Source organism: Anser anser, assembly GCF_964211835.1.
Source record: "Anser anser genome assembly, chromosome: 19".
In the NCBI taxonomy this organism is placed as follows: domain Eukaryota; kingdom Metazoa; phylum Chordata; class Aves; order Anseriformes; family Anatidae; genus Anser; species Anser anser.
Window position 1 is genome coordinate 15167515 of NC_139740.1, and position 20320 is coordinate 15187834.

A 20320-nucleotide genomic window follows, 5' to 3' on the forward strand; every position below is an offset into this window, starting at 1 on the left:
TGAGTGCACCTGAGGACATGCAAGTGTCTCACAGCCACAGGACCAACGCCACTTCACCACAGCACCACAATCCGTACCTGACCAGGACTGTCACACGAGAAGCCCTTCTGCAGGACCTGAGCTCTGCAGGAGGGCAGCTGCTCTGTGTATCAGCTAAGAGTACTCGATAGCTGAGCACAGCGCCACCTTCCCTGGAAGATTTACACCCAGGCAGCGTTTATTCCTATTTTATTTTGTATTGGCAATCAGCAGTTTAAGGCAACCTGAGGGAGCAAACTGCATCATCTGGTCATCCAGACAGGCCCCCAGCAGGCCTGCAGCCCTGCGCACTGCAGCTCGCCCAGCCCCAAGGACAGCCCCAAAGCACAGGAGCACCTTGGTGAGGGAACATCAGCCCAGGGGAGCGGCAGTGGTATCTGGTGCTCTCCTGCTGCAAGCCCCCCTGCCTGGTGGCAGGCTGGGAGGAGCAGAGGAGGCACATCTGCCCGAGAGAGCCCTTAGAGAGGGGTGTCCGGGGCAGCAGCCACCCAGTGCCACCAGAGGAGACCCAGCAGGCTGGAACAAGGATGGAGCAGAGCAGGGTGCCGAGGCTGCCCGTCACTGCACAGGGCTGTGGTTTCCATCTCCAGTTTGCTCCCAGCATGCCATCAACCTCTTGCAATCATGTTCAGAATGACCTGGGATGAGGAACCAAATGCTGTGAACAGTGCCTGGCCCCACTGCTCCTAATCCGGGGGAACAATCCCCCTTTCCAAGCTCTGCAGGCGACAGCCAGGCCCCGCGCAGCAGCCCCGCACTGCCCCACGAGGCAGGGGAAGCGCACATCACCACCACCCTCCCTTCTGGCCCGCAGAGCTGAGCTGTGCTCAGGACAGCGAAAGATGGTGGCTGCAGGGGACAGGGGCTCCTCCCCTTACCTGTATGAGGATATAGGTGTCCTCCGACAGCTTCTCAATTATGTCAAAATGATCCACGGTGGCAAGATCCAGCAGGGAGACAGACCAGCCGGCTGAGCGCAGGGCCTGTGGGGAGAGAGCACCAGCGCGGGGGAGCGGACCCTGATCAGGCCCCGGAGTGCAGCAGGAGCGATGGTTCATCAAGGACTAGCATCCTCCCCTGCTGACAGCAGCCATACCCCAGCCGCAGAAATACCGCTCTGATACAGCACAAGAGCACCTCACCCCAGTTTAGCCTCATCAGGGGCATCTGGATGAGCCTGAGCTCGGCCCGGCAGCAGGCGGAGGATCCTTCCCAAAGCAGGCGCCAGCAGAGGCTCAGCACAGCAGGCAGCCACGCAGCACTGCTCTGCCGCCAGCCCTGCTCCTCTGCTGCCCCACGCTGCCAGCCCAGAGGTCTCCAAGCCAGAACCCCCTTCTCTTTAGGGTTCAACAGAGGGAGAAGCAAAGGACCGAGCAGGACAGCCCACGCAGCATCCCCAGAGAGCTGGGCGAGGCGCTGCGGGGGCTCACCTGGCTGTACTCCTGCGACTGCCTACGGAACTCCGGGGAGTCGTGCTGGGCCACAGCCACCAGCACCTCACAGGCTGCAGCCGCAGGCACTGCTTGTGTGATGCACAGCATGGGGCTGTTCCTTTGGGCCACTTCCCTGGGGAGGAAACATTGTAGTGCCGAGGCTGCCAGAGCTCCACTCCGCGGGCGTGGGCAGCGCAGGCTGCACGGCTGCTGCTCTTTGCCCAGGGGCTGCACTGCCCAAAGCCACACGCACGCACAGGCTGCCTGTGCCCCTTCCCAAGCGCGGTCCCTACAGTGGGCAGTCTCACCAGCTCATGTTCAGTGCGTCGTTCACGTAGGTGTGCAGAATGGGCTCCAGGTCGTACAAACCGCTCACCAGAACAGCTCCTGCAGGCACAGATGGGGTGGGTGAGTGGCCCCGCAGCTCAGGCCTCCTCACGCCCACGTCCCGGGCCTCCACAGGGCAGAGGAAGACCTTGGCTCTTGGCAGTGCTGCTGGCACATACCCCCAGGGTAGCTTGCCCAGGAGCCCGGGTTCTTGTCCCCCAGCACCCATGGGCTGCAGCCAGCTGAGTCAAGTCATCTCACTCAGCTTTACAGACTGCAGAACTGGCTGCCTCTGGCAGCTGGTACAGCCGGCAGAGAGGGCCGTGTCCAGGTGCAAACACCAGCTCACCTGCAGCCCTGCCCTGGACAGAATTTCTCCCCAGGCCCCTCCTTGCCAGCAGGCTGGCAAAGTTCCCTGCAGGGAGCAGACCCCACTGCCACGTGTCCCTGTGGCTTGGCAGCTCAGAGCCACGCAGCTGGGTCAGGAAAGCAGGAGATGGCCCAGTGCAGCCCCCCGGTGCTGAGCACCAGCCTTCCAGAGCAGGGGGAGCAGAGGTCTGTGGAGGCACTACCTCTAATATCAGGAACCACTCCAAACTCCGTCCAGTCAGTGCACAGCACCATAGCTGCCAGGTGAGCCCCTGCCGAGTGTCCACACAAGTAAATACCCCTAAAGAGAAGGAGCCATGAGCAAACACGGGAAGAAGCAGCACAGCACATGCTGCCTTGGGAGCAGCACAGCCCCAAAGGCTGCAGCGTGGCCACAATTCCCAGTACATCAAATAAGCCCTTCTGCAGTGACAAAGGAGCACGGACAGGTGCTGCCCGGCACTCAGCCTGAGGCACTGAGGTTTTATTACAGCTCAGGGCTCGTTTACCCAATCCCGTTGGGGGCCAGGGACGCTGGGGGCTGTGCGCTGCCCACCTGATCCCGGAGTACTGCTTCGCCAGGAAGGCGAGGCTGCGCCGCACCTGCAGCACCATCGCGTCCATGTGGCCTGGGCAAAGAGCAGGGTCAGGAGGGCACCGGGCCAGCGAGGGGAGTCACGGCCGCAGCAGGACACCGCCTACCTTTGGGAGCTATGTCGTAACCCACCGCCACCACCGCGACGCCCCGCGACACCAGCGGGGGGGCTGCGAAACCTGACGCGTCCTTACTGGGGGGGGGGGGGAGAAGCTAGCCACGCTGCGGGGCAGGCGTCCTGCGGGGCAGGCGTCCTGCGGGGCGGGCTGGGGGCGTCCACAGGGCCGCAACACCCGGAGCGAGCCCGGCCTTAACGCTGCTCTCCGCAGGAGAAGAGGTAAAAGCGGGGCCGGCAGCTCCCCCCGCAGGGGAGCCCTCACCGAGGGGCCGCCTTACCTCAAGCACTGCCAGTAGCCTCCGTGGATGTAGACGAAGGCGGGGAAGGCTGCGTGGCACGGCACGGCACGGGACAGCACGGCACGGCACGGCACGGACGGGACACGGCACGGCACAGGTGAGCTGCGGGCAGGCCCCCGCCCGGCCCCGCCGCCCCCCCGGCCCCCCACCTACTTTCGGAGGGCTCCGCGGGGAAGTAGATGTCGAGCCTCTCGCCGTCCGCCTCCCCGTACGGGACGTGCAGCGAGCTCCGCGTGCCGGCCCGCGCCCGCTGCGTTCCTGCGGGGCCGGGGGGAGGCTCAGCGCCGCCACCTCGGGGCCCGCTGTCCCCGGCGGCACCGGGCGGGCGCCGGGCGCCGCCGCTCACCTGCGGTCACCGCCTCGATGTGGGCCCGCACCGCGGCGTCCCCGCGCAGGCGGCGGGCCCAGCGGCTGGGGGAGTACTGCTGCTGCAGCTCCTGCGGGCCCACACGGCGGCTGCGGCGGCTGCGGGGGCCGGGCCGGGCCGGCGGCACCGCGCGCTGCCCGCCCCGTTACCTCCGCGGCCATGTCCCGCCACCGCCCCCGGCTCATGCCGCCGCCGCCTCAGCCGTGCCGGGCCGTGCAGCGCCGAGCCGAGCCGAGCCGTGCAGCCCCGGGCCGTGCCGTGCCCGCCCGCTGCCCCTGGCCGCCGGGGTCAGGTCGGTGTCGGGCCGTGCCGTGCCGTGCCGTGCCGGGCCCGCCCCGGGGCCATTGCCCGCTGGGGTCGAGGTCGGGGCCGGGGCCACTCGGGGCCGTGCCGGGGCCGCTCGGGGCCGCTCCGTGCCCGCCCCTCGGCCCCGCCCCGCCCCCCGACCCCGCCCCCTACCGCCCCCCGGCCCCCGGCCCCGCCCCCTCGGGCACGGCGCCGACGCTGTGCGCGCCGCGCGGGGCCCGCCGGGAGGGCCCCGGACGAACTCTCCCGCCCGCGCCCCCATTGGCCGGCGGGCGCCAGCCCTGCGCGGATTGGCCGGCGGGCGGCGCGCGGGCGCGGGGCCGCGTCCGGTTGGGCGCGCGGCGGGGCCCGGCGGGACCATGAGCTGCCTCACGGTGCCCGGCGTCCAGCCCGGCTCGCCCGGCCGGCCCCGCGGGCAGATCCAGGTGCGGCGGGGCCGCGACGCCCGGTCCCCGGTCGGTCCCCGGTCGGTCCCCGGTCGGTCCCCGGGGGTCCGATCGGTACCGGGAGGGCGCGGGGGCTGCGCGGGGCGACGGCGGGACTGGACGGGGCGGGGCGGGGCGGGGCGGGGTGGGGTGGGGCGGGACGGGGCGGGGTGGGGCGGGGTTCTGCGGGGCCCGGCTGACCGTCTGGCTCTGCCCGCAGGTGATCTTCGGGCCCATGTTCTCCGGGAAGAGGTACGGCCGGGACCGGGGCGGGGGGGCGGGGAGCGGGGCGGGGGCAGGGGCAGGGAGCGGGGCCGCTGACCGGTTGTGTCCCGCAGCACGGAGCTGATGCGGCGGGTGCGGCGGTTCCAGCTCGCCCAGTACCGGTGCCTGCTGGTGAAGTACGCCAAGGACACGCGGTACGGCACCGCCGGCGTCTCCACGCACGACCGGTGAGTCCCTGCGGCCGTAGGACCCCCGCCGCAGCCCGGCCGCCCGGCTCACCTCCTCCTCCTGCCCCGCAGGAACACCATGGAGGCGCTCCCCGCCTGCCTCCTCAGGGACGTGTACCAGGAGGCGCTGGGCTCCACGGTCATCGGCATTGACGAGGGACAGTTCGTAAGTGCATGGCCAAGGGAAGTCCTGGGTGCTCTGCACTCCAGTCTCTGCCAGGACGCCCTGTGAAGGAGGCCTGAATCCTCTGCTTTATGCTCAAACGCCTTAGGGCAGTTTGATCCTGCTAGACGATATTCATTTTAGTCAAACCCTTCCCTTTCCTTAGTCCCCACAGGCCGAGGACAGAGGCTCTCCGTTTCAGGAGCTCTCATTTTCTCATAGGCAGCATGGCTCTCATTTTCTTTGTGGCCCGTGCTACTGTCTGGGCATGTACTGCTGGATCTGGAGTGAAGTGCTGCCCCTTCCTCCTGAACCTGCTGTTTCTGTGCCTCCTGTAGTTCCCAGACATTGTGGATTTCTGTGAGATGATGGCTAATGCTGGGAAAACTGTCATTGTTGCTGCTCTCGATGGAACTTTCCAGAGAAAGGTAAAGCATTTCTTCTTTTAGTACAGTAGCTGTACTGGGAGCCTCATGGAACCCAACCAACAGAACCGCCCCTGTCTTGGCACAGGCTTTTGGGAGCATCCTGAACCTGGTCCCGCTGGCTGAGAGCGTGGTGAAGCTGAACGCTGTCTGCATGGAGTGCTACCGAGAGGCCTCCTACACAAAGAGGCTGGGAGCAGAGAGGGAGGTGAGTTCCCTTGGAACAGAAAATACTTCACTAGTTTTATCTTGCTAGCCCTGCTAGCCTGGAAGGGATCTCCTCGGGTGAGATGAGCCCTGCAGCGTCCCTCCTCCCATGTCCTTGCCAGGTTGAAGTGATCGGAGGAGCAGACAAATACCACTCCGTCTGCCGAGCCTGCTACTTCAGGAAGCGGCCTCAGCAGCCCGGGTCAGACAACAAAGAGAACGTGCCCATGGGGGTGAAGCAGCTGGATGTGCCTGCCGCCCGAAAGATCTTCGCTTCTTGATTGCTGGGCTTTGGTGAGGGGGGGTGGGGGGGAACGAGGGAAGAAGCCAAATGCTGTGGCTCCCAGACTTCAGATATGGCTTCCCCTGCTTTTAGCAAAACTGTAAAGTATCATAGCTCTGCCTGCTAAACCAGGCTGCGGTTCCTCTGCGCCAAGTGCCAGGATCAGCTGGACCTGATGCCAGGGGGGAGCTGACGACGGAGTCTGACTAAAAGGGAGTTCCTTTCTCAGAGCACGGAAAAGAGTTTTAATGACTGATGCTGCCACACAAACAGGTACTGGAAAGCTGCCGCGCTGAGCCAGGCTGCAGGGCATCGGTAGCTTGTCATCGCTGTGGTCTGCTCGCCTGGACCCAGCATGCGTTCAGACTGGCCATTGGTAACTGGGTCACTTGCCTGTGGACACAACCATTTCTCTCTCCTGTGCTGTTGCTAAATTCCAGGTTTCTTAAGACACTGTACAGTAACTTAGTATCTGAAACCCACTTCCTTTTTAATGTAGTCTGAGATGACCCTTTCCTTGCCATAGAGCTGTGGCACAACGTCAGCTGACACACAGCAGCAGCCTGGCCCTCAACAGTCTCTTAACAATTGTGTGCAGCCTGCCAGCTTGCTGTTACACTTGCTGGAGATGTCTTGCAAGTTTTTTAAAATAGAAGAGGGGAGAAGGAAGGTTTGACTTGACAGCCTGACTTCTAGGCTCTTTCTAGCCTTTGAAGTTAAAAAGTGTGGAGTCTACTAATAGTCTGCGTGTTAAAACAGACTCCTTTTGAAATATACCACTTCAGGAAGAGTCACCTCTCTAAAATCAGGGCTTTTTGCTCAAGTGCTGCCACTTCACAATGCTTGGTTACCTGTGGAGGGTTTGGAGGCTCAGGACTTAATTTGTAAAGGATTGGGCTACAGTTACTGTGAAGATCCAGCTACCTGGAAGAGGGTCTCTACTTTGAGTAGATGGTTCTTGACTCTAGGTCACATATCCAGCTCCCTCCTGAGCCTTCCAAAAATTTGAGCCTGATGCTTCCTTTGCTGTAACGTAACTGAAGGATCTTCTTCCTTCTTCCCCGCTTTGCTTGACCCAGCTTCTGGAAGGTTTTTTTTTTTTTTTTTTTTTTTTTAACTTCTCATAAAAGTGCTTTTTCTTGTAAGTCAGAATCCTCAAGCTCCAAGCAATAGCTCTTGGTTCTGGTCAGGCTGATTTGGTCAGATCTCCATGCTCAAATAGACTCCTCTCTCCAGTGCTTGTTTACTTACACACTAGTGAGCAGGAGGCGCCTGCCAAGTTAGTTTCAAGAGTTGCCTGAAATTCTCTTGCTCTGCATAACTTGAAGCAATTACGGCTTTAGTATTCACAAGCACTTCACTGCCAGGCTTGGGATTTCCCCTTAAGGACGAGGGGAGGCAGTAGTACTACTGTTCTGGGTTAATAAATAACTTGAAACTGCCCACGTCTGTCTTTTTGGAGTAGTCGGGTACACAGGTTCCTGCACTCAGCAGCCTGTGCAGAATGAGTGCTCATAAAGCAGCAGCATGTGTTGGCAGGCTGGTCACACGGGTGCTGTAGGAGCTGCCTGCTCAAACTGTCTGTTAAGCTGTCCACGAGGAGCAGGAGGGCTTGCTAAAAATAGGCACTGGCGTGAGTGGTGTTTGTGGTGCAGCAGGCAGCTGGGCTCCACAGCTTCCCCTCCTGGAACCCCCAGCCAGAACTCTTGGGGCAGAGGGGAAGAACCTGGTTCTGCTTCCTCAGAGAAGAAACGCAGGTGGTGGCTAGGTGAAAAAGTTTATTCCATCTCTACAGTGACAAACAAAGGCATGTTTGAATATCAGCCCCAGCAGCTACAGCTCGCATACCCCACGCTGCTGCTGGGAACAGCTTCACGACAGGCACAGCAGCAAACAACCTGAGACAAGCCAGCCCGCCAGGCCCAGCACAAAGGCACGGTGTGGCCTCAGCTCGGGGACAGCAGCTGCCGAGCAGAGCGTGGCTCAGAGAGCAGCATGCGGGACACGGGGTGACAGCCTCGTGTCTCCAGAGGCAAGGGGGCTGCGTGGAGTCAGCAGGGAGGGTGCTCCGGGGGGACCTTCCCTGGCAGCACCTGGACCTGTGACAAGACCGGGGCCACGGCCCTGCTGTGAGCCCAACACCCACCGCTCCCACAGACCCTAAAAAATGTCATCTGAGCACCAGCTGCTCCCGTGCGGGCTCTGGGGAAGGCACAGCACAAGGGTGCATATTCAGAAGATGGGACTTTGGCATCAAGCTCAGCCGGCAGCAGCCGAGGGAGGGGAGGAAGGCACGTGAACCCAGTGGCAGGCAGGAGCTGAACCGTGTCAGGCAGCTGAGCTGGGGACGTAACGCTCACGACAGCAGTGGAAGGTGGCACTTGAAGGACTGCAGCCAGCAGTGCCAGGAGGGGCGCAGGCCGTGCTCGCCACCGCTTCCTCCCAGAGGGGCAACAGCAGGGCTGCAGCTCAGCCGGCCCCCGCGCACCAAACCCACCCAGAGGAGCTCGCTGCGCGCAGCGGGTCCTGCTCGGCACTCGCCCATCACCGCTGCACGGCGGGGAGCTCACAGCTCCACAAGCGCCAGGCCCTCTCCTCTGCCCCAGCACCAAAGCCTGGTGGCTTCCACGCAAAGCAGCTGCCACCCTCCTGCCCCGTTCCCCGTTCAAGTTCCAGGTCCCTTCCTTCCCACCCCACAAGAGAAAATTGCACTTGTACAGCCGTCCCCGCCGGACCGCCCGGCCCAGGGCTCAGTACACCGGCGGCGGCTGGTAACCCTCCGAGGCTTCCGCGGTCTGGGTGAAGGGCGGCTGCTGGTAGCTGTCGTGGCTGATGTTGGGGTAACTGGAGTAGGGAGTCGAAACCTCTGGCGTGGGGTCGACGTAGCTGTGAGCAAAGTCCTCCACCCCCATCTTGTATCGCTTGTAAGCAAAGGCGATCAGGAGGCCCTGGAGAGCAGAGGGCTGTCAGAGCCAGGCGCCCAGGCAGAGGCCGGCCCCGGCTGCAGGGCCAGGCGCTGCTCCCCAGACCCTGCCAGCAGGGCCGGGCTCCGCCGGGCCTCACTCACCCACGAGAAGATGGAGAAGAAGCTGAAGGTGATAACGGCACGGGCCGAGTCAGCCCCGATTTGCACGTCCTTAGCCTGTGTCCAGGCCCACTGGTTGGTCAAAAAGCAGAAGCCAACAAACCAGAGGAACGTCCAGAGGCCTGCGGGAGGAAGCGAGCGTGAGCGGCAGGCGCTGTGTCCCGCGGGTCCCCGTGGATCCCCAGCCGCAGGCAGCGCAGCACGGCCGGATCCTGCTCGCAGCCGGCCCCCGGCTGCCGCTGAGGCGGGCTGGAGGGCAGCGGAGGTGCACGGCCCGGCACAGGCGCCCGCACGCCGCTACCTCCAGCTCCCCAGAGGACTTCTGGCTGGCAACGCGTGGCCTGCAGGCGCCGTGCCAGCGGGAGCAGCTCCCTCTGCCAGGCACCGAGCGGCGGCCACGTCATGGGACGCGGGCGGCCATTGCAGGAGGCACGGCCCTGCCCCGGGGCGCCCGTACCCGAGAAGCCGAGGTCTGCCAGCACCAGGTACTTGCGGTCGGTGGCGTTGCTGATCTGGGGGAAGTAGACGTCCACCATGAAGAAGAAGATGCAGGCCAGGAAGGCGAGGACGCCGATGCCGATGCCGTAGCGGCAGGCGTCCTCGTTGTGGTTGAAGATGCAGAAGAGATCGGGGGAGCTGGACTTGTTGGTGTAGCCCTCCCCGACCAGGCAGGCGAACACGATGAGGGCGAAGACCTGCGGGGGACAGCGGGCGTCCGGGGGCCGCACCGGGCCGGTGGGCCCCCCCCCGGGGCTGCCTGGATGCCCCGTCACCGGGCCGGAGGAGAAGGGAGAGGGGAGGGGAGACGGGCAGGGCCCGCGGCAGGGGAAGGGGAAGGGGAAGGCCGTGCCGGGCCGGGCCGGGCCGCCCCCCCGGTCCCGACTCACCGCGCTGGCGATCCGCGCCAGGACCTGCGGCTGCTGCACGAAGCGGGCCGGGTCGAAGGCGCCGCCGGCCTTGGCCGCCCCGTACGCGCCGCCGCCGCCCTCCATCGCCCCGCCGCTCCGCGCTGCCCGGTGCTCCTGCGCGGCGCCGCCCCGGGGGGGCCGGGCCGGGCGCTCCCACCTGCTGGGCCGGCTCTGCCCGCCCCGACGGGACGGGGCCGCCCGCGGGGCGGGCGGGGCCCGGGGCGGGGGGAGCGGGGCTGCGGGGGGGGGCTCCCGGGGGCCGGCGGGGCTCTGCACCCACGGGAGCCGCGGGCTCCGTCCTGAGCGAGTCCCGCGGGACGGGGGGGGACGCGGCCCCGGGGGCGCCCTCGCCGCGAGAACCGGCCCCGCGCCCACGGCTCCTGCCGAGCGCGACCCCCCCCGGCCCGAGCGGGGCTCTGCACCGGGAGCCGCTGCGCTGCGGGACGGGGCTCAGCGCCCACGCGAGCCGCCGCCGGGGCGCCCGGACGGGTCTGCGTCGGCTGCTGCTACCGGAGGGGCGCTCCCGTAGGTCCCGGGCCCGGGGGGGGATCGCGGGGGGGGGCGGCTCCCAGCCGGGGGCGCGGGAGGCCCGGGACCCCGCCGGCGCCGCCTCCTGCCCGGAGCCTTTGTCTGCGCGGGGCGGCGGCGGCTGCTGCGGGGCGGGGAAGGGAAGGGAAGGGAGAGGGAGAGGGAGGGGAGAGGGAGGGGAAGGGAGAGGGAGGGAGAGGGAAGGGAAGGGAGAGGGAAGGGAAGGGAGAGGGAGAGGGAGAGGGAGGGGAGGGGAGGGGGACGCCGCCTGCCGAGCCCCTCTCGCCCTCTCGCCCCGCTTTCCCGACGGCCGCGCTGCTGGGAGGGGGTCGAGGTCTCTGCCCCGGGGCGGGTGGGAGCCCCCGGCTCGGGACGGGGCTGCGGGTTCCGGGGCTGCCGCCGCCGCCGGGGCCCTCCCCGAGCCCAGCGCCGGGGCCGCTGCGGGCTCCCAGCCGCGGGGCAGCGGCGGCTCTGCCCGGGGGTCCGCGGCGGGATGCTCCGCGCTGCGGGAGGGCTCGGGGCTGCCGCGGAGCGCTGCCGTGCCCCGGGAGCTGCAGCCGGGACCCTGCCCCGCTCCCAGGAGCGCCGGCCCCGCTTTCTTCCGCGCAAAGCCTCCTCCCTCCCTTCCTTCCTGCCCTCGCTGCAGCTCGCTCTGGGCCGTGGCGCCCCGCGGCTCTGGCTGAGCCCCGGCCGAGCCCCGCGGCCCCTCGGCTCCCAGCTCCGGCTCCGTCCCGAGGCCAGGAGGGACCCGGCGCGCCCTGGACAAGCCACAGGAGCAGGGGGGCGAGGAGCAGGGGGGCGAGGAGCAGGGGAGCCGTGAGCGCCAGCGGCACGGGGCTGTGCTGACATCCTCCCATTGCTGTGGCAGGACGTCGTGCAGGAGGCTGCGGGTGCTGCGGAGGCTGCTCGGCCCCAGCAGGATGTCCCAGCCGCCCCCCTTCACCCTCCACGTCTCTGAGGACACCGAGAGCGACAAGTGAGTGCGGGTCTGCTTTGCTCTTCCACTCCCCGAGCCCCGCTCTCGCTAGCCCTCAGTCTGTGGGATGCTGTGGGATCCTGCGGGATCCTGCAGCCTCAGCTGGGGGCTGCAGCGCGGCCCAGCTGCTGGGCAGCACCACCCGGCTTTGGGCTGGTGCCGGGGGCTTTCCCAGGGCTCCATCCCCAGCGCCAGGCTGGTGGTTTGAGCTTTGTGTCCCCGCAGCCAGGAGCTGAGCCCGGACAATGAAGGAGCCCTGCACACCTCCTTCCGCCAGCTCATCCAGGAGCAGAGCAGCTTGGCAGAGGCGGGCACAGAGCTGGAGCTGCAGGAGAGGGGCAGAGGTAAAGCGCAGCAGTCGCAGCGGGGGGTGGGATGGGGACAGCGTGTGTACCCAGGGCTGCCTCCTGTCCGCAGTCCCACCTGGGGCTCACACTGCTGCCACAGACAGGGCACTTGTGGGACCGGGCTGGACCAGCCTTTGGGGACACAGAGGAGCATCCCCAGGGATGGGGTGCTGCAGGGAGGGTATGTGCCAGGGTGGGCACCCAGCCTCTGGGCCCTGAGCACCCCAGCTCTCACCGCCCCCATCCCCAGGCCACCCAGCCCACCTGGCCCCCCCGGACGCCTCTGCCTCTGCCTGGCTGGAACCTGGGCAGGGCGAGCAGCACCCGGGCGATTCCACCACCCTGCGCATCCTCGCCAGCATGCCCAGCCGCACCATTGGTGAGTGCCGCCTGCCCTCCTGGCCCCCCGGAGCCACCCTTGCCCGAGCTACACCGGGCTGGGAGCTCTCCCATCTGCTGCAAGCATGCCCTGCTCTCCCTGCGGCCGCCCTCCCCAGTGTCCTGCTCCCACCCGCAGGGCGCAGCCGCGGGGCCATCATCTCCCAGTACTACAACCGCACGGCACGGCTGCGGCGCCGGAGCAGCCGCCCGTCCCTGCAGCAGCTCAGCCGCGCGGCACGGCCCAGCCTGCGGCAGTACGACCTGGAGACCGACCCGGCCCGCGCCACGCTGGAAGGTGAGAGCTCCCGTCGGGGTGGGGGCAGGCAGAGCCAGGCATTGTCCCCGCACCAGGGCTCGGGACGGGCATGTTGCGCCCCAGCCAGCTGTGTCCTACTGAGCCCCTTGTGCCCCCAGACAAGCGGAGCCTGCTGGCGAAGGAGCTGCTGAGCCTCTCGCCCAGCCATCGCAGCCACATGCTGCTCTCAGTGCCGCTCAGCCTGGCGGAGAAGCGCGCCCTCCGGTAGGTCCCCCCCCGCCAGTCCCCTGCGGGTCCCGCAGACGGAGCCACCCCCTGACACCCCCCCCTTTTTGCCGGGCAGGCGGGAGCTGAACGAGCAGAGGAGCCCCCTGGGGCTGCGCGCCCACCACGCAGCCGCCCCGTCTCCCTGCGGGTGGTCCAAGGACTACATCGCTCTCGTACGTCTGAAGCGCGGCGGCCGGCACAGCCGGAGCAGGCGGGTGGCAGGGGCTCTGCTGCCGCGGGGACCCCAGCCCCGGTGCCCTCACCAGGCTCCCTTTCCGCAGGGCTGCCGGCACCTCTGGTACAGGCTCCTCGCGCTGCTCCCCGCTGCACAGCCCTGGCACTACGCCCTGAAGCAGATCGGTGGCCGCTTCGGCTCCAGCGTCCTCTCCTACTTCCTCTTCCTCAAGACGCTCCTCATGTTCAACGTTTTCTCATTCCTCATCCTCCTGGTCTTCGTAGTGGCCCTGCAGGCTGCGTATCCCCCTGCCAAGGCCAACCAGCAGTCCTTCACTGGCTTTGAGCTCCTCACAGGAGCGGTAAGCACCTCCAGCGCGTCACTGCCTGTGCCTCCCTGCACTGGGAGATGCTCCTAGCCCAGTCCCTGCCCTGCATCCCTACGTCTCCCATCGTGGCGATGCCCTGGTCCCTGCCCTGCATCCCCTGCTGCAGCAATGCCCTGGGCCCTGCCCTCGCACAGCCAGAGCCCTGGGCCCACCAGCACTGGGGGTGCGAAGGGGGGTGCCCGATGCTGCCCCATGCTCTGTGCCCCGTGCCAGGCTGGGCAGGGAGCCGCGGGCACCACTGAGGTCACCGCGGGCCTTGTTGTGCACTTTCCCGCAGGGCTACTTCACTCACTCGCTGCTGTACTACGGCTACTACGGCAACATCACCCTCAATGACCCCTCTGCCTCCAGCCTCAGCGGCAGCGTGGCCGCCCCTGCGGCCCCCCCACTCCCCTACAACATGCCGCTGGCCTACCTGTTCACCGTTGGGGTCTCCTTCTTTGCCACCTGCATCCTGCTGGTGTACAGGTGAGTCGGCAGCGCCCCAGCCCTGCCGGCCGTGCCCTGGCTGCCCAGCCCTGAGCCCCTGCCGCCACCCCTTGCCCCCCTGCTGCAGCATGTACCACTCCTTCGGGGAGAGCTACCGTGTGGGCAGCTCTGCGGGGGACCTGGCCATCAAAGTCTTCTGTGCATGGGACTTCAAGGTGATCCAGAGGCGCTCGGTGAAGCTGCAGTGCGAGAACATCTGCACCCAGCTGAAGGTGAGGAGCTGGGCTGGAGCTCAGTCCGTGTGCGCCCCGCGCCCCGTGGTGGGAAGGTGAAGGCGTGCACAGGAGCCAGCCCAGGCCACGGGGCTCAGCTCCCCACTGCACGGGGGGGTCCTGCAGCATCGTGTGCACCCTGACTTTGTCCGGCGCCCTCTGGGTCCCACCCAGATAAATTCTCGCACCAGGGGTGGACCTGGAACATGTTCTCAGCTGCCCCGGGCTGCTCAGCAGCTCCGCTGGCACTGCTGTCTTCCAGGAGCTGCTGGCCGAGCGGCGGTCCCGCTCCTGCCCCCTGAGCCTCTGCCAGCGACTGGGGCACGTCGCTGTCCTTCTCCTGGCCTGGGTCCTTTCGCTGAGCACGGTGCTGGGCTGCGTGTTGGCCGTGCACTACTTCTCGGAGCACATGCACGCGGTAAGCGCAGCCCCCATGCCGCACCGCAGCTCTGCCGGCCTGGCGTGCGGGGAAGAGGCAGGGCTCTCCAGGCTGACCTGGGGGGCAGCGCAGCCGGAGGAGGCAGGGACAGCCCTGCTGCACCTCCCTCCTGCTGCCAGCGTTTGTGCTCACGGCTGGGCGCGGAGGGGCTGATCCCACGGCCGGCACAGCGAGCCCCAAGGCGCTGGGCTGCAGGCGGTCGCGCTCATCCAGGCGCCTGCTCGCCAGGTTCAGCAGGAGCACCGAGCCCTGGCGGGCAGCAGTTGGCAGCGGGAAGGCATCCTGCTGGTCCTGCCCCTCACCGTGTCGCTCCTCAACACGCTGATGCCCCATCTCTACAACTTGCTGGCGACGTGGGAGAGGCAGGATTCCCCAGAGGTGGAGGTCTACGTGGCCATCTGCAGGTAGGCTGCCTGGGGATGGGGCAGGGGAGCCCCCCAGCCACGGGCTCGCTGTGGGGAGAGGCCCTGGGGCCGGGGGACCCCCCATATGTGGGGTTCAGCCCCTCTGCCTAGGGCTCAGGGCCTCCTGTCCCCGCTGCTGCTCTCCAGGAACCTCCTGCTGAAGATGGTGGTCCTCGGCCTGCTCTGCTACCAGTGGCTCAGCCGGAGAGTCGTCTGCTCCGACGAGGAGGTCGGCGCTGGCCAGCAATGTGGGGCAATGTGGGGCCAGGCTCTGCCGAGCAGAGCTGGCTGGGGACGCGCCACCCGGGCTGTCCCTGGCCCGGGGAGTGTGGAGCAAAGCCAAGGCTGCCGTGCCAGCACTGTCAGGGGTCTGGCAGCACGGGGTCTGCTGGGCGGCACCGCTGGCACCACTGGTGGGGAGAGGGGCAGTCAGCCGGGCAGGGACACCCCAAAGCTGGGACAGCCAGGGAGAGGTGTGTGGGAGAGGAAGAGGCCACCCAGCCCTTCACAGCCCATGGGGGAGCCATGGCAGGGGAGAAACCTCCCTGTCTGCCTCGTACCACCCGTGTTTGTCTCCCCAGTGCTGGGAGACGTGTGTCGGGCAGGACCTGTATCGCTTCATGGTGATGGACTTCGTGTTCACCCTGCTGGACACCATCTTTGGGGAGCTGGTCTGGAGGTAACGTGCCCCGGGAGGGGTCCCCCCCAGCACGGCCCCACTCTCCTGCTGGGGCGGCTCTGCAGCCACCAGAGAGTGAAGACCAGGTGCCCGGCTTCCTGCAGCGGCTGTCAGAGCAGAGCTCCTCTCGTTCCCCAGGCTGATCTCAGAGAAGAGACTGAAGAGTAAGCAGAGGCCTGAGTTTGACATTGCCCGAAACGTGCTGGAGCTGATCTATGGGCAGACCCTGACCTGGTGAGACATCTTCAGCCTGGTGTGGCTCGTCCTCTGCTGGCAAATGCCACACGGTGCTGATATTGCCTGTGAGCCCTGCAGCATACAGAGACCCCCCCGGCCAACACGGGAAGGACAAGGGAAAGGCAGCAGCAGCCTGGCAGACCGTGGTCACAGCCCTGGCACCGTGCAGCCACATGCACACACTAGGAGGTCTGGCCGTGGAAGGGTGGGCGAAAGCCATCAGTGGAGTGTCCTGGTACCAGTCCAGTGTCACCTGCCCAGCTGGTGCCCTCCAGAGCTCTGGAGGAGGAGCAGGTTCTGGTGCATGTGCAGCCCCTCGTTTGTCCACACCCTAATGGCACTCGCTGCTCAGGGCTCCCCTCTGCAGCCCCCAGCCTCACGCCACCCTGCACACCTCCCAGCCAGAGGTCCAGATGTGTGCTGCTGCCTCTGCACCGGCAGCACAGCTGGCAGACAGGCTGTAAATGCACCAGGGGTCAGTGAACTCTCAGGTGCTGCCCAGCCCCGACAAGCCCAGGCTGTGCAGCAAACCCAGCGCAGGGCATCGGGTGCTGGCTCTCTGCTTTATGAAAGCCGGATTGCAGCTGGCATTGCTGTCCTGATCCTTTCGTGGCTCTGAGCACCGTTAGTCCCCATGGGGCTCAGTCCCATTTCCCTCTCTTCCAGGCTGGGTGTTCTCTTCGCACCGCTCCTGCCAGCTGTGCAGGTGCTGAAGCTGCTGCTGCTGTTCTACATCAAAAAGGTGAGTGCTACCCCCACAGCTCCCGCTGCATCCTCACCGTGGGCAGTGCTGTCCTCACGTGAGGGCAGAAGTGTTGCTGGGGTGCCCCAGCTCACCTGGCTGCTGGACGGGGGGACAGGAGGGCACAGCCGCCCTGCGTTCGCTCCTGGGGTCACTTCGTGGGAGGCAGCAGCATGCAGCTCTCTGCTCCTTGTCCCCAGACCAGCCTGATGCAGAACTGCCAGGCCCCCAGCAAGCCCTGGCAAGCTTCTCGTATGAGAACTGTGTTCATCACCCTGCTCTGCTTCCCATCCTTCCTCGGCACTGCTGTCTTCATCTCCTACACCATCTGGTCGTGAGTACCTGCCAGACCACAGGGTACAGAGCTGCCTGCTGCTAGGGGCAGCCCCAGCAAAGGAGAGGAGCTCGGGGAGATGGTGCCTGCTGCACCCTGTCCACATGCAGAGTGCACGACACCCTGCACAGGGCTGTGAGCTCGTGTCCCCAGCTGCGGGCACTGTCCCAGGCAGTGAAGTGCTGCCCTCTGCCAGTCACTGCATGTGGCCTGGCAGCCGTTGGTGCGTGCCTCCTTCTCCCAGCCCGGCCGTTCCCAGATGCTCCTCAGTGCTGGGCAAGGGGATGAGGACCCCCCCCTGCTGGGAGCAGGGCAAGGCTTGGCCCCTGGGGGGCTGTAAGCCTGCCCCGAGAGCCAGGACAGTGCCCTGAGCTAGGGGCACTGGCCAGCTGGGCCGCCCAGAACCCAACAATCCCCCGCTCAACAGCATCCGACTGACCCCACTGCTCTGTCCACTCAGAGTGAAGCCGTCAGAAACCTGTGGCCCCTTCCAGGGGCTGGAAACCATCTACAAGTCTGTGAATGTCTGGGCAAAGCTGCTGGAGAAGTCCAGCCCCAACATCACCTGGCTCACCTGGCTCCACCAGTACCTGGTGGAAAACACCTTCTTCCTGTTCTTCCTGTCCGGGGTGCTGCTGTGAGTATGGGGAGGATCCGAGGCTGAAACCCGCGCCCGCACTCTGTGGGTCCCACTGTCACTGCCGTGGCCCTGGCACTTGGGGTGTCCCTCCTGGCCCAGGGCAGGGGTGCAGCATCCCAGCCCCAGGGACCTGTCGGTGCCACCATCCCCATCGTGCCTGTCGTTGCAGAGCCGTGACCTACTTCAACATCCAGGTGGTGAGAGGCCAGCAGAGGATCATCTGCCTGCTGAAGGAGCAGATCGCAAACGTGCGTGAGCTCTGCCTGCTGCCTGGTGGGCTCTGAGCCCCTGTCCCTGCAGCCCCCAGCCCCGGGGCAGCTGGATCCGGGCTCCAGCCCTACCAGTGCTGCTGCCTCAAAGGTGCAAGAGCACGTCCCACGGGGCTGCTCACTGCGGCATCTCTGCTGTTGCAGGAGGGAGAAGATAAAATATTTCTCATTCAGAAGCTTCACTCCATTTGCAAGCAGAAAGAGAGATGTGCCTGAGCCCCAGGTAAGGCCCAGAAAAAGGGGAGAGGCAGCTGTCAGGGTGCTAGGGGACATCAGGGTGGGGGCTCACCCCGTTCCCTGGACCCTCAGCGTCTCACAGAGACTGTCTCTCTCCTCTTAGTGTCACAGTCCCCAGGAAGGAGCGAGACAGACCGGGACAGCTCACTGCCAGAGGCTGGATCTGGCCACTCTTTCTAAGCCACCACAGCATGGCACTGGAAACAGCGGGGCCTGGCGTGCCGGGGAAGCTTTCCCTCCACTGGCCTGCAGCGGCCAAGGATGGACTTGGGCACGCCACCCAACGCCTCCCCGGGGATGCTGCGGCACAGGGCTGGGGGCACTGCCACCGGGGACACGGCAGGCACAGCAGGACCGGGGCAGGACCAGGGACAGGACCAGAGCCCTGCTGCTGTGTCCAGGGGCACAGCTCCCCGCGGCGCTGGCTTGCAAGCAGAGCCCTGTTTGTAAACAACTCCCCTCCTACCGTCAGCCCTGCCAGCCCCGAAAGCAGGTTCTGGACTGCTTCCAGAAGCCTTTTGGAAGGGGGACAGTGAGGTTTTCTGCCTCAGGAAGGGGACCGGCAGTGTCCCGTCCCCACGGCAGGGAGGCCGGGGGCTGCCAGGCACCGCTGCAGCCCCCAGGACAGGCGCGCCCAGGGCCACCGGCGGGCTGTGTGTGGGGACGGTGTGCCAAGCAGCCATTAAAGGGTGCTCCTGCAGCTCGGGGTGCGTCTGAGCTCTGTGGGAGGCAGGAGCTCTGCCTCCGGGGGCTGCCTGCCCCCCCCGGCACGGCGCCGGCACCCCCCGGGGGACCGGCGCCCGTTGCGGGCCGCGGGCCGAGCCCACGCAGCCCCGCGGGGCGTTATCGGTGCGGACACGGGCACGGCAGCCGCCTATCGGCCCCGCCAGGCCGCCGGCCCCGCTCCTCCCCCGGAGTCCGGGGCGGAGCCGGGCCGCGCCTTGTTCCCGCTGTGGAGCTGGGCCTAGGGCCTTGAGGCGTTCCGGGGCCGCGCCGGGCCGCGCCGGGCCGGGCCGGGGCTGTGGGAGGGGGGGGGGGGGGCTCGCTGCGATGGCGGCCGGGATGCTGCACCTCAACGGGTGGAGGTACGGGGGGCCGCGGGGCGGGCCGCGGGGCGGGCCGCGGGGGGGCCGGGGCCGGAACAAGGGCGCGGCGGGCACCGGGGAGGCCGGGCCGGGGGGGGTCCAGGAACGGGGTGGGCTGGGGGCGCTGGGACGAGGCCGGGAACGGGCCGGGGAGGCTGGAGGGGGGCGGGGGGGCGAGACCGGGAACGGGCCGGGGGCACCGGGAGGCCGGGACCGGCCGTGGCTGGGCCTGGGGCGGGCCCCAGCCGTCGCGGCCCTCGCTCAGGCGCTCTCCTTCCCCGGGCAGGTCGGGGGCTCCCAACGGCACCGCGAAGCGTGAGTATGGGCACCGGGGGGGACCGGGGGGAACGGGGTGGGACCGGGACGGGACCGGGACGGGACCGGGGGGGACCGGGACGGGACCGGGGGGGACCGGGGTGAGTGGGGGGGGACCGGGACGGGACCGGGGGGCACGGGGGGGGACCGGGGTGGGACCGGGGGGGATCGGGGTGAGTGGGGCGGCACCGGGGTGGGACCGGGGTGACTGGGGCGGCCTGTCCCCAGCCCGGGGGCGCAGCGCTGCGGCCTCGCCCGCCGCCCCCCGCGCCCCTGCAGCAGCCCCTCGGCAGTGACGCTGCGGCGGGGTGGGCAGCCTCTTGCCATCGCCAGCTTCCCGTTCCCTTTCAGTTTTCAGCTTTGAGAAGGTTTGTGACTACGTGCGGCAGTACCGCGGCAAGGTGGTGCCCTTCGCAAAGCAGCCCAGGTTCTGCCTGCGGGTCGGTGGCCTCGAGGGGACCTTTCATGAGGGGCAGGACGAGCTGCTGCAGTGGTGCCAGGCGCTCTACCTGCCGCAGCCCACCAGGATGGCCGTGGTGGGCACGGTGGATGACGTGCCCTGCCTGGCCACGGGGCAGCAGCTCATCATCCTCATCGCGGAGAGCAGCGAGGTGTATGCCTACGAGGAGGAGACGCTGCACAAGGTGGCCAAGAGCTTCCCTGAGTTCATGGACATAGGGCTGCAGCTCCTGGGGAAGGAGGTCTACCACTGCGGAGAGCACATAGTGCCACTGGTAAGCTGGACTGGCAGGGAAGAAATCTGCAGCTCTTCTTGCCTTGGAAAGATGCAGCCTGAGTTTGCTGGCGTGCTTGGGTCTGCCACGCCATTGATCCCACCTGCTTCAGGTCCTAACAACTCCCTGGTTGTTCTTCCAACAGGATGAGGAGGAACGGGACAAAGAACCAGCAATCCAGCAGATCAGACAGAATGTCAACGAATTCATCAAGAAAGGAGAGGAAGAATTTCATAGTCTCCTGGACTTACTGGAGAGCAAGCCTGCTGTTGCTTGTTAAAATTGTGTGTGGGACAGGGAGGAGATGTGGGGAAATGTACTTACAGACCTTGGTGTTGTAAAATTGCATTTCTTAAATGTTTGAGTGGTTTCAAATTTTGTTCAA

The 20320-nt window shown here is 66.5% G+C and overlaps 5 protein-coding genes across 8 annotated transcripts; 3 read left to right on the forward strand and 2 right to left on the reverse strand.

Annotated features, from left to right (window-relative positions):
• Positions 1-211: 211 nt before the first annotated feature.
• On the reverse strand, positions 212-3935 carry AFMID (arylformamidase). 2 transcript variants are annotated; one of them, XM_083804652.1, is made up of 11 exons: positions 3697-3935; positions 3527-3617; positions 3334-3438; positions 3160-3208; positions 2871-2956; positions 2725-2797; positions 2372-2469; positions 1781-1859; positions 1470-1605; positions 918-1022; positions 212-677 (listed from the first exon to the last, which is right to left on the reverse strand). In XM_083804652.1, exons 1-11 carry the CDS (start codon positions 3730-3732, stop codon positions 648-650), a joined length of 888 nt encoding a protein of 295 aa, XP_083660778.1. In that variant the 5' UTR covers positions 3733-3935; the 3' UTR covers positions 212-647. The 2 variants fall into 2 exon arrangements, with proteins under 2 accessions (XP_083660778.1, XP_083660779.1); XM_083804653.1 differs by lacking the exons at positions 2725-2797; positions 2871-2956 and having other exon boundaries at positions 3697-3871.
• On the forward strand, positions 2918-7251 carry TK1 (thymidine kinase 1). Of its 2 annotated transcripts, none has more exons than XM_083804658.1 (7): positions 2918-3277; positions 4499-4530; positions 4617-4730; positions 4803-4896; positions 5232-5321; positions 5407-5526; positions 5648-7251. In XM_083804658.1, the coding sequence occupies exons 2-7, from the start codon at positions 4514-4516 to the stop codon at positions 5804-5806; spliced, it is 594 nt and encodes a 197-aa protein (XP_083660784.1). In that variant the 5' UTR covers positions 2918-3277; positions 4499-4513; the 3' UTR covers positions 5807-7251. The 2 variants fall into 2 exon arrangements, with proteins under 2 accessions (XP_083660784.1, XP_083660785.1); XM_083804659.1 differs by lacking the exon at positions 2918-3277 and adding an exon at positions 4127-4278.
• A 317-nt stretch (positions 7252-7568) lies between these two features.
• On the reverse strand, positions 7569-9962 carry SYNGR2 (synaptogyrin 2). Of its 2 annotated transcripts, none has more exons than XR_014573865.1 (4): positions 9781-9962; positions 9279-9588; positions 8876-9190; positions 7569-8756 (listed from the first exon to the last, which is right to left on the reverse strand). XR_014573865.1 is itself a non-coding variant. In XM_083804657.1 (4 exons), exons 1-4 carry the CDS (start codon positions 9883-9885, stop codon positions 8559-8561), a joined length of 681 nt encoding a protein of 226 aa, XP_083660783.1. In that variant the 5' UTR covers positions 9886-9953; the 3' UTR covers positions 7569-8558. The 2 variants fall into 2 exon arrangements, 1 of the variants encoding a protein (XP_083660783.1); XM_083804657.1 differs by having other exon boundaries at positions 8876-9015; positions 9351-9588; positions 9781-9953.
• A 51-nt stretch (positions 9963-10013) lies between these two features.
• Positions 10014-18501, forward strand: TMC6 (transmembrane channel like 6). The gene is made up of 21 exons (XM_083804636.1): positions 10014-10326; positions 11198-11305; positions 11531-11649; positions 11903-12031; positions 12170-12328; positions 12448-12553; positions 12633-12729; positions 12838-13092; positions 13397-13587; positions 13676-13820; positions 14083-14238; positions 14488-14663; positions 14811-14892; positions 15245-15342; positions 15481-15576; positions 16246-16321; positions 16522-16655; positions 17116-17292; positions 17465-17543; positions 17709-17787; positions 17905-18501. The coding sequence occupies exons 2-20, from the start codon at positions 11250-11252 to the stop codon at positions 17778-17780; spliced, it is 2403 nt and encodes an 800-aa protein (XP_083660762.1). The 5' UTR covers positions 10014-10326; positions 11198-11249; the 3' UTR covers positions 17781-17787; positions 17905-18501.
• A 254-nt stretch (positions 18502-18755) lies between these two features.
• On the forward strand, positions 18756-20292 carry LOC310883791 (uncharacterized protein). The gene is made up of 4 exons (XM_083804660.1): positions 18756-18886; positions 19173-19201; positions 19553-19935; positions 20081-20292. Exons 1-4 carry the CDS (start codon positions 18852-18854, stop codon positions 20213-20215), a joined length of 582 nt encoding a protein of 193 aa, XP_083660786.1. The 5' UTR covers positions 18756-18851; the 3' UTR covers positions 20216-20292.
• Positions 20293-20320: the final 28 nt, after the last annotated feature.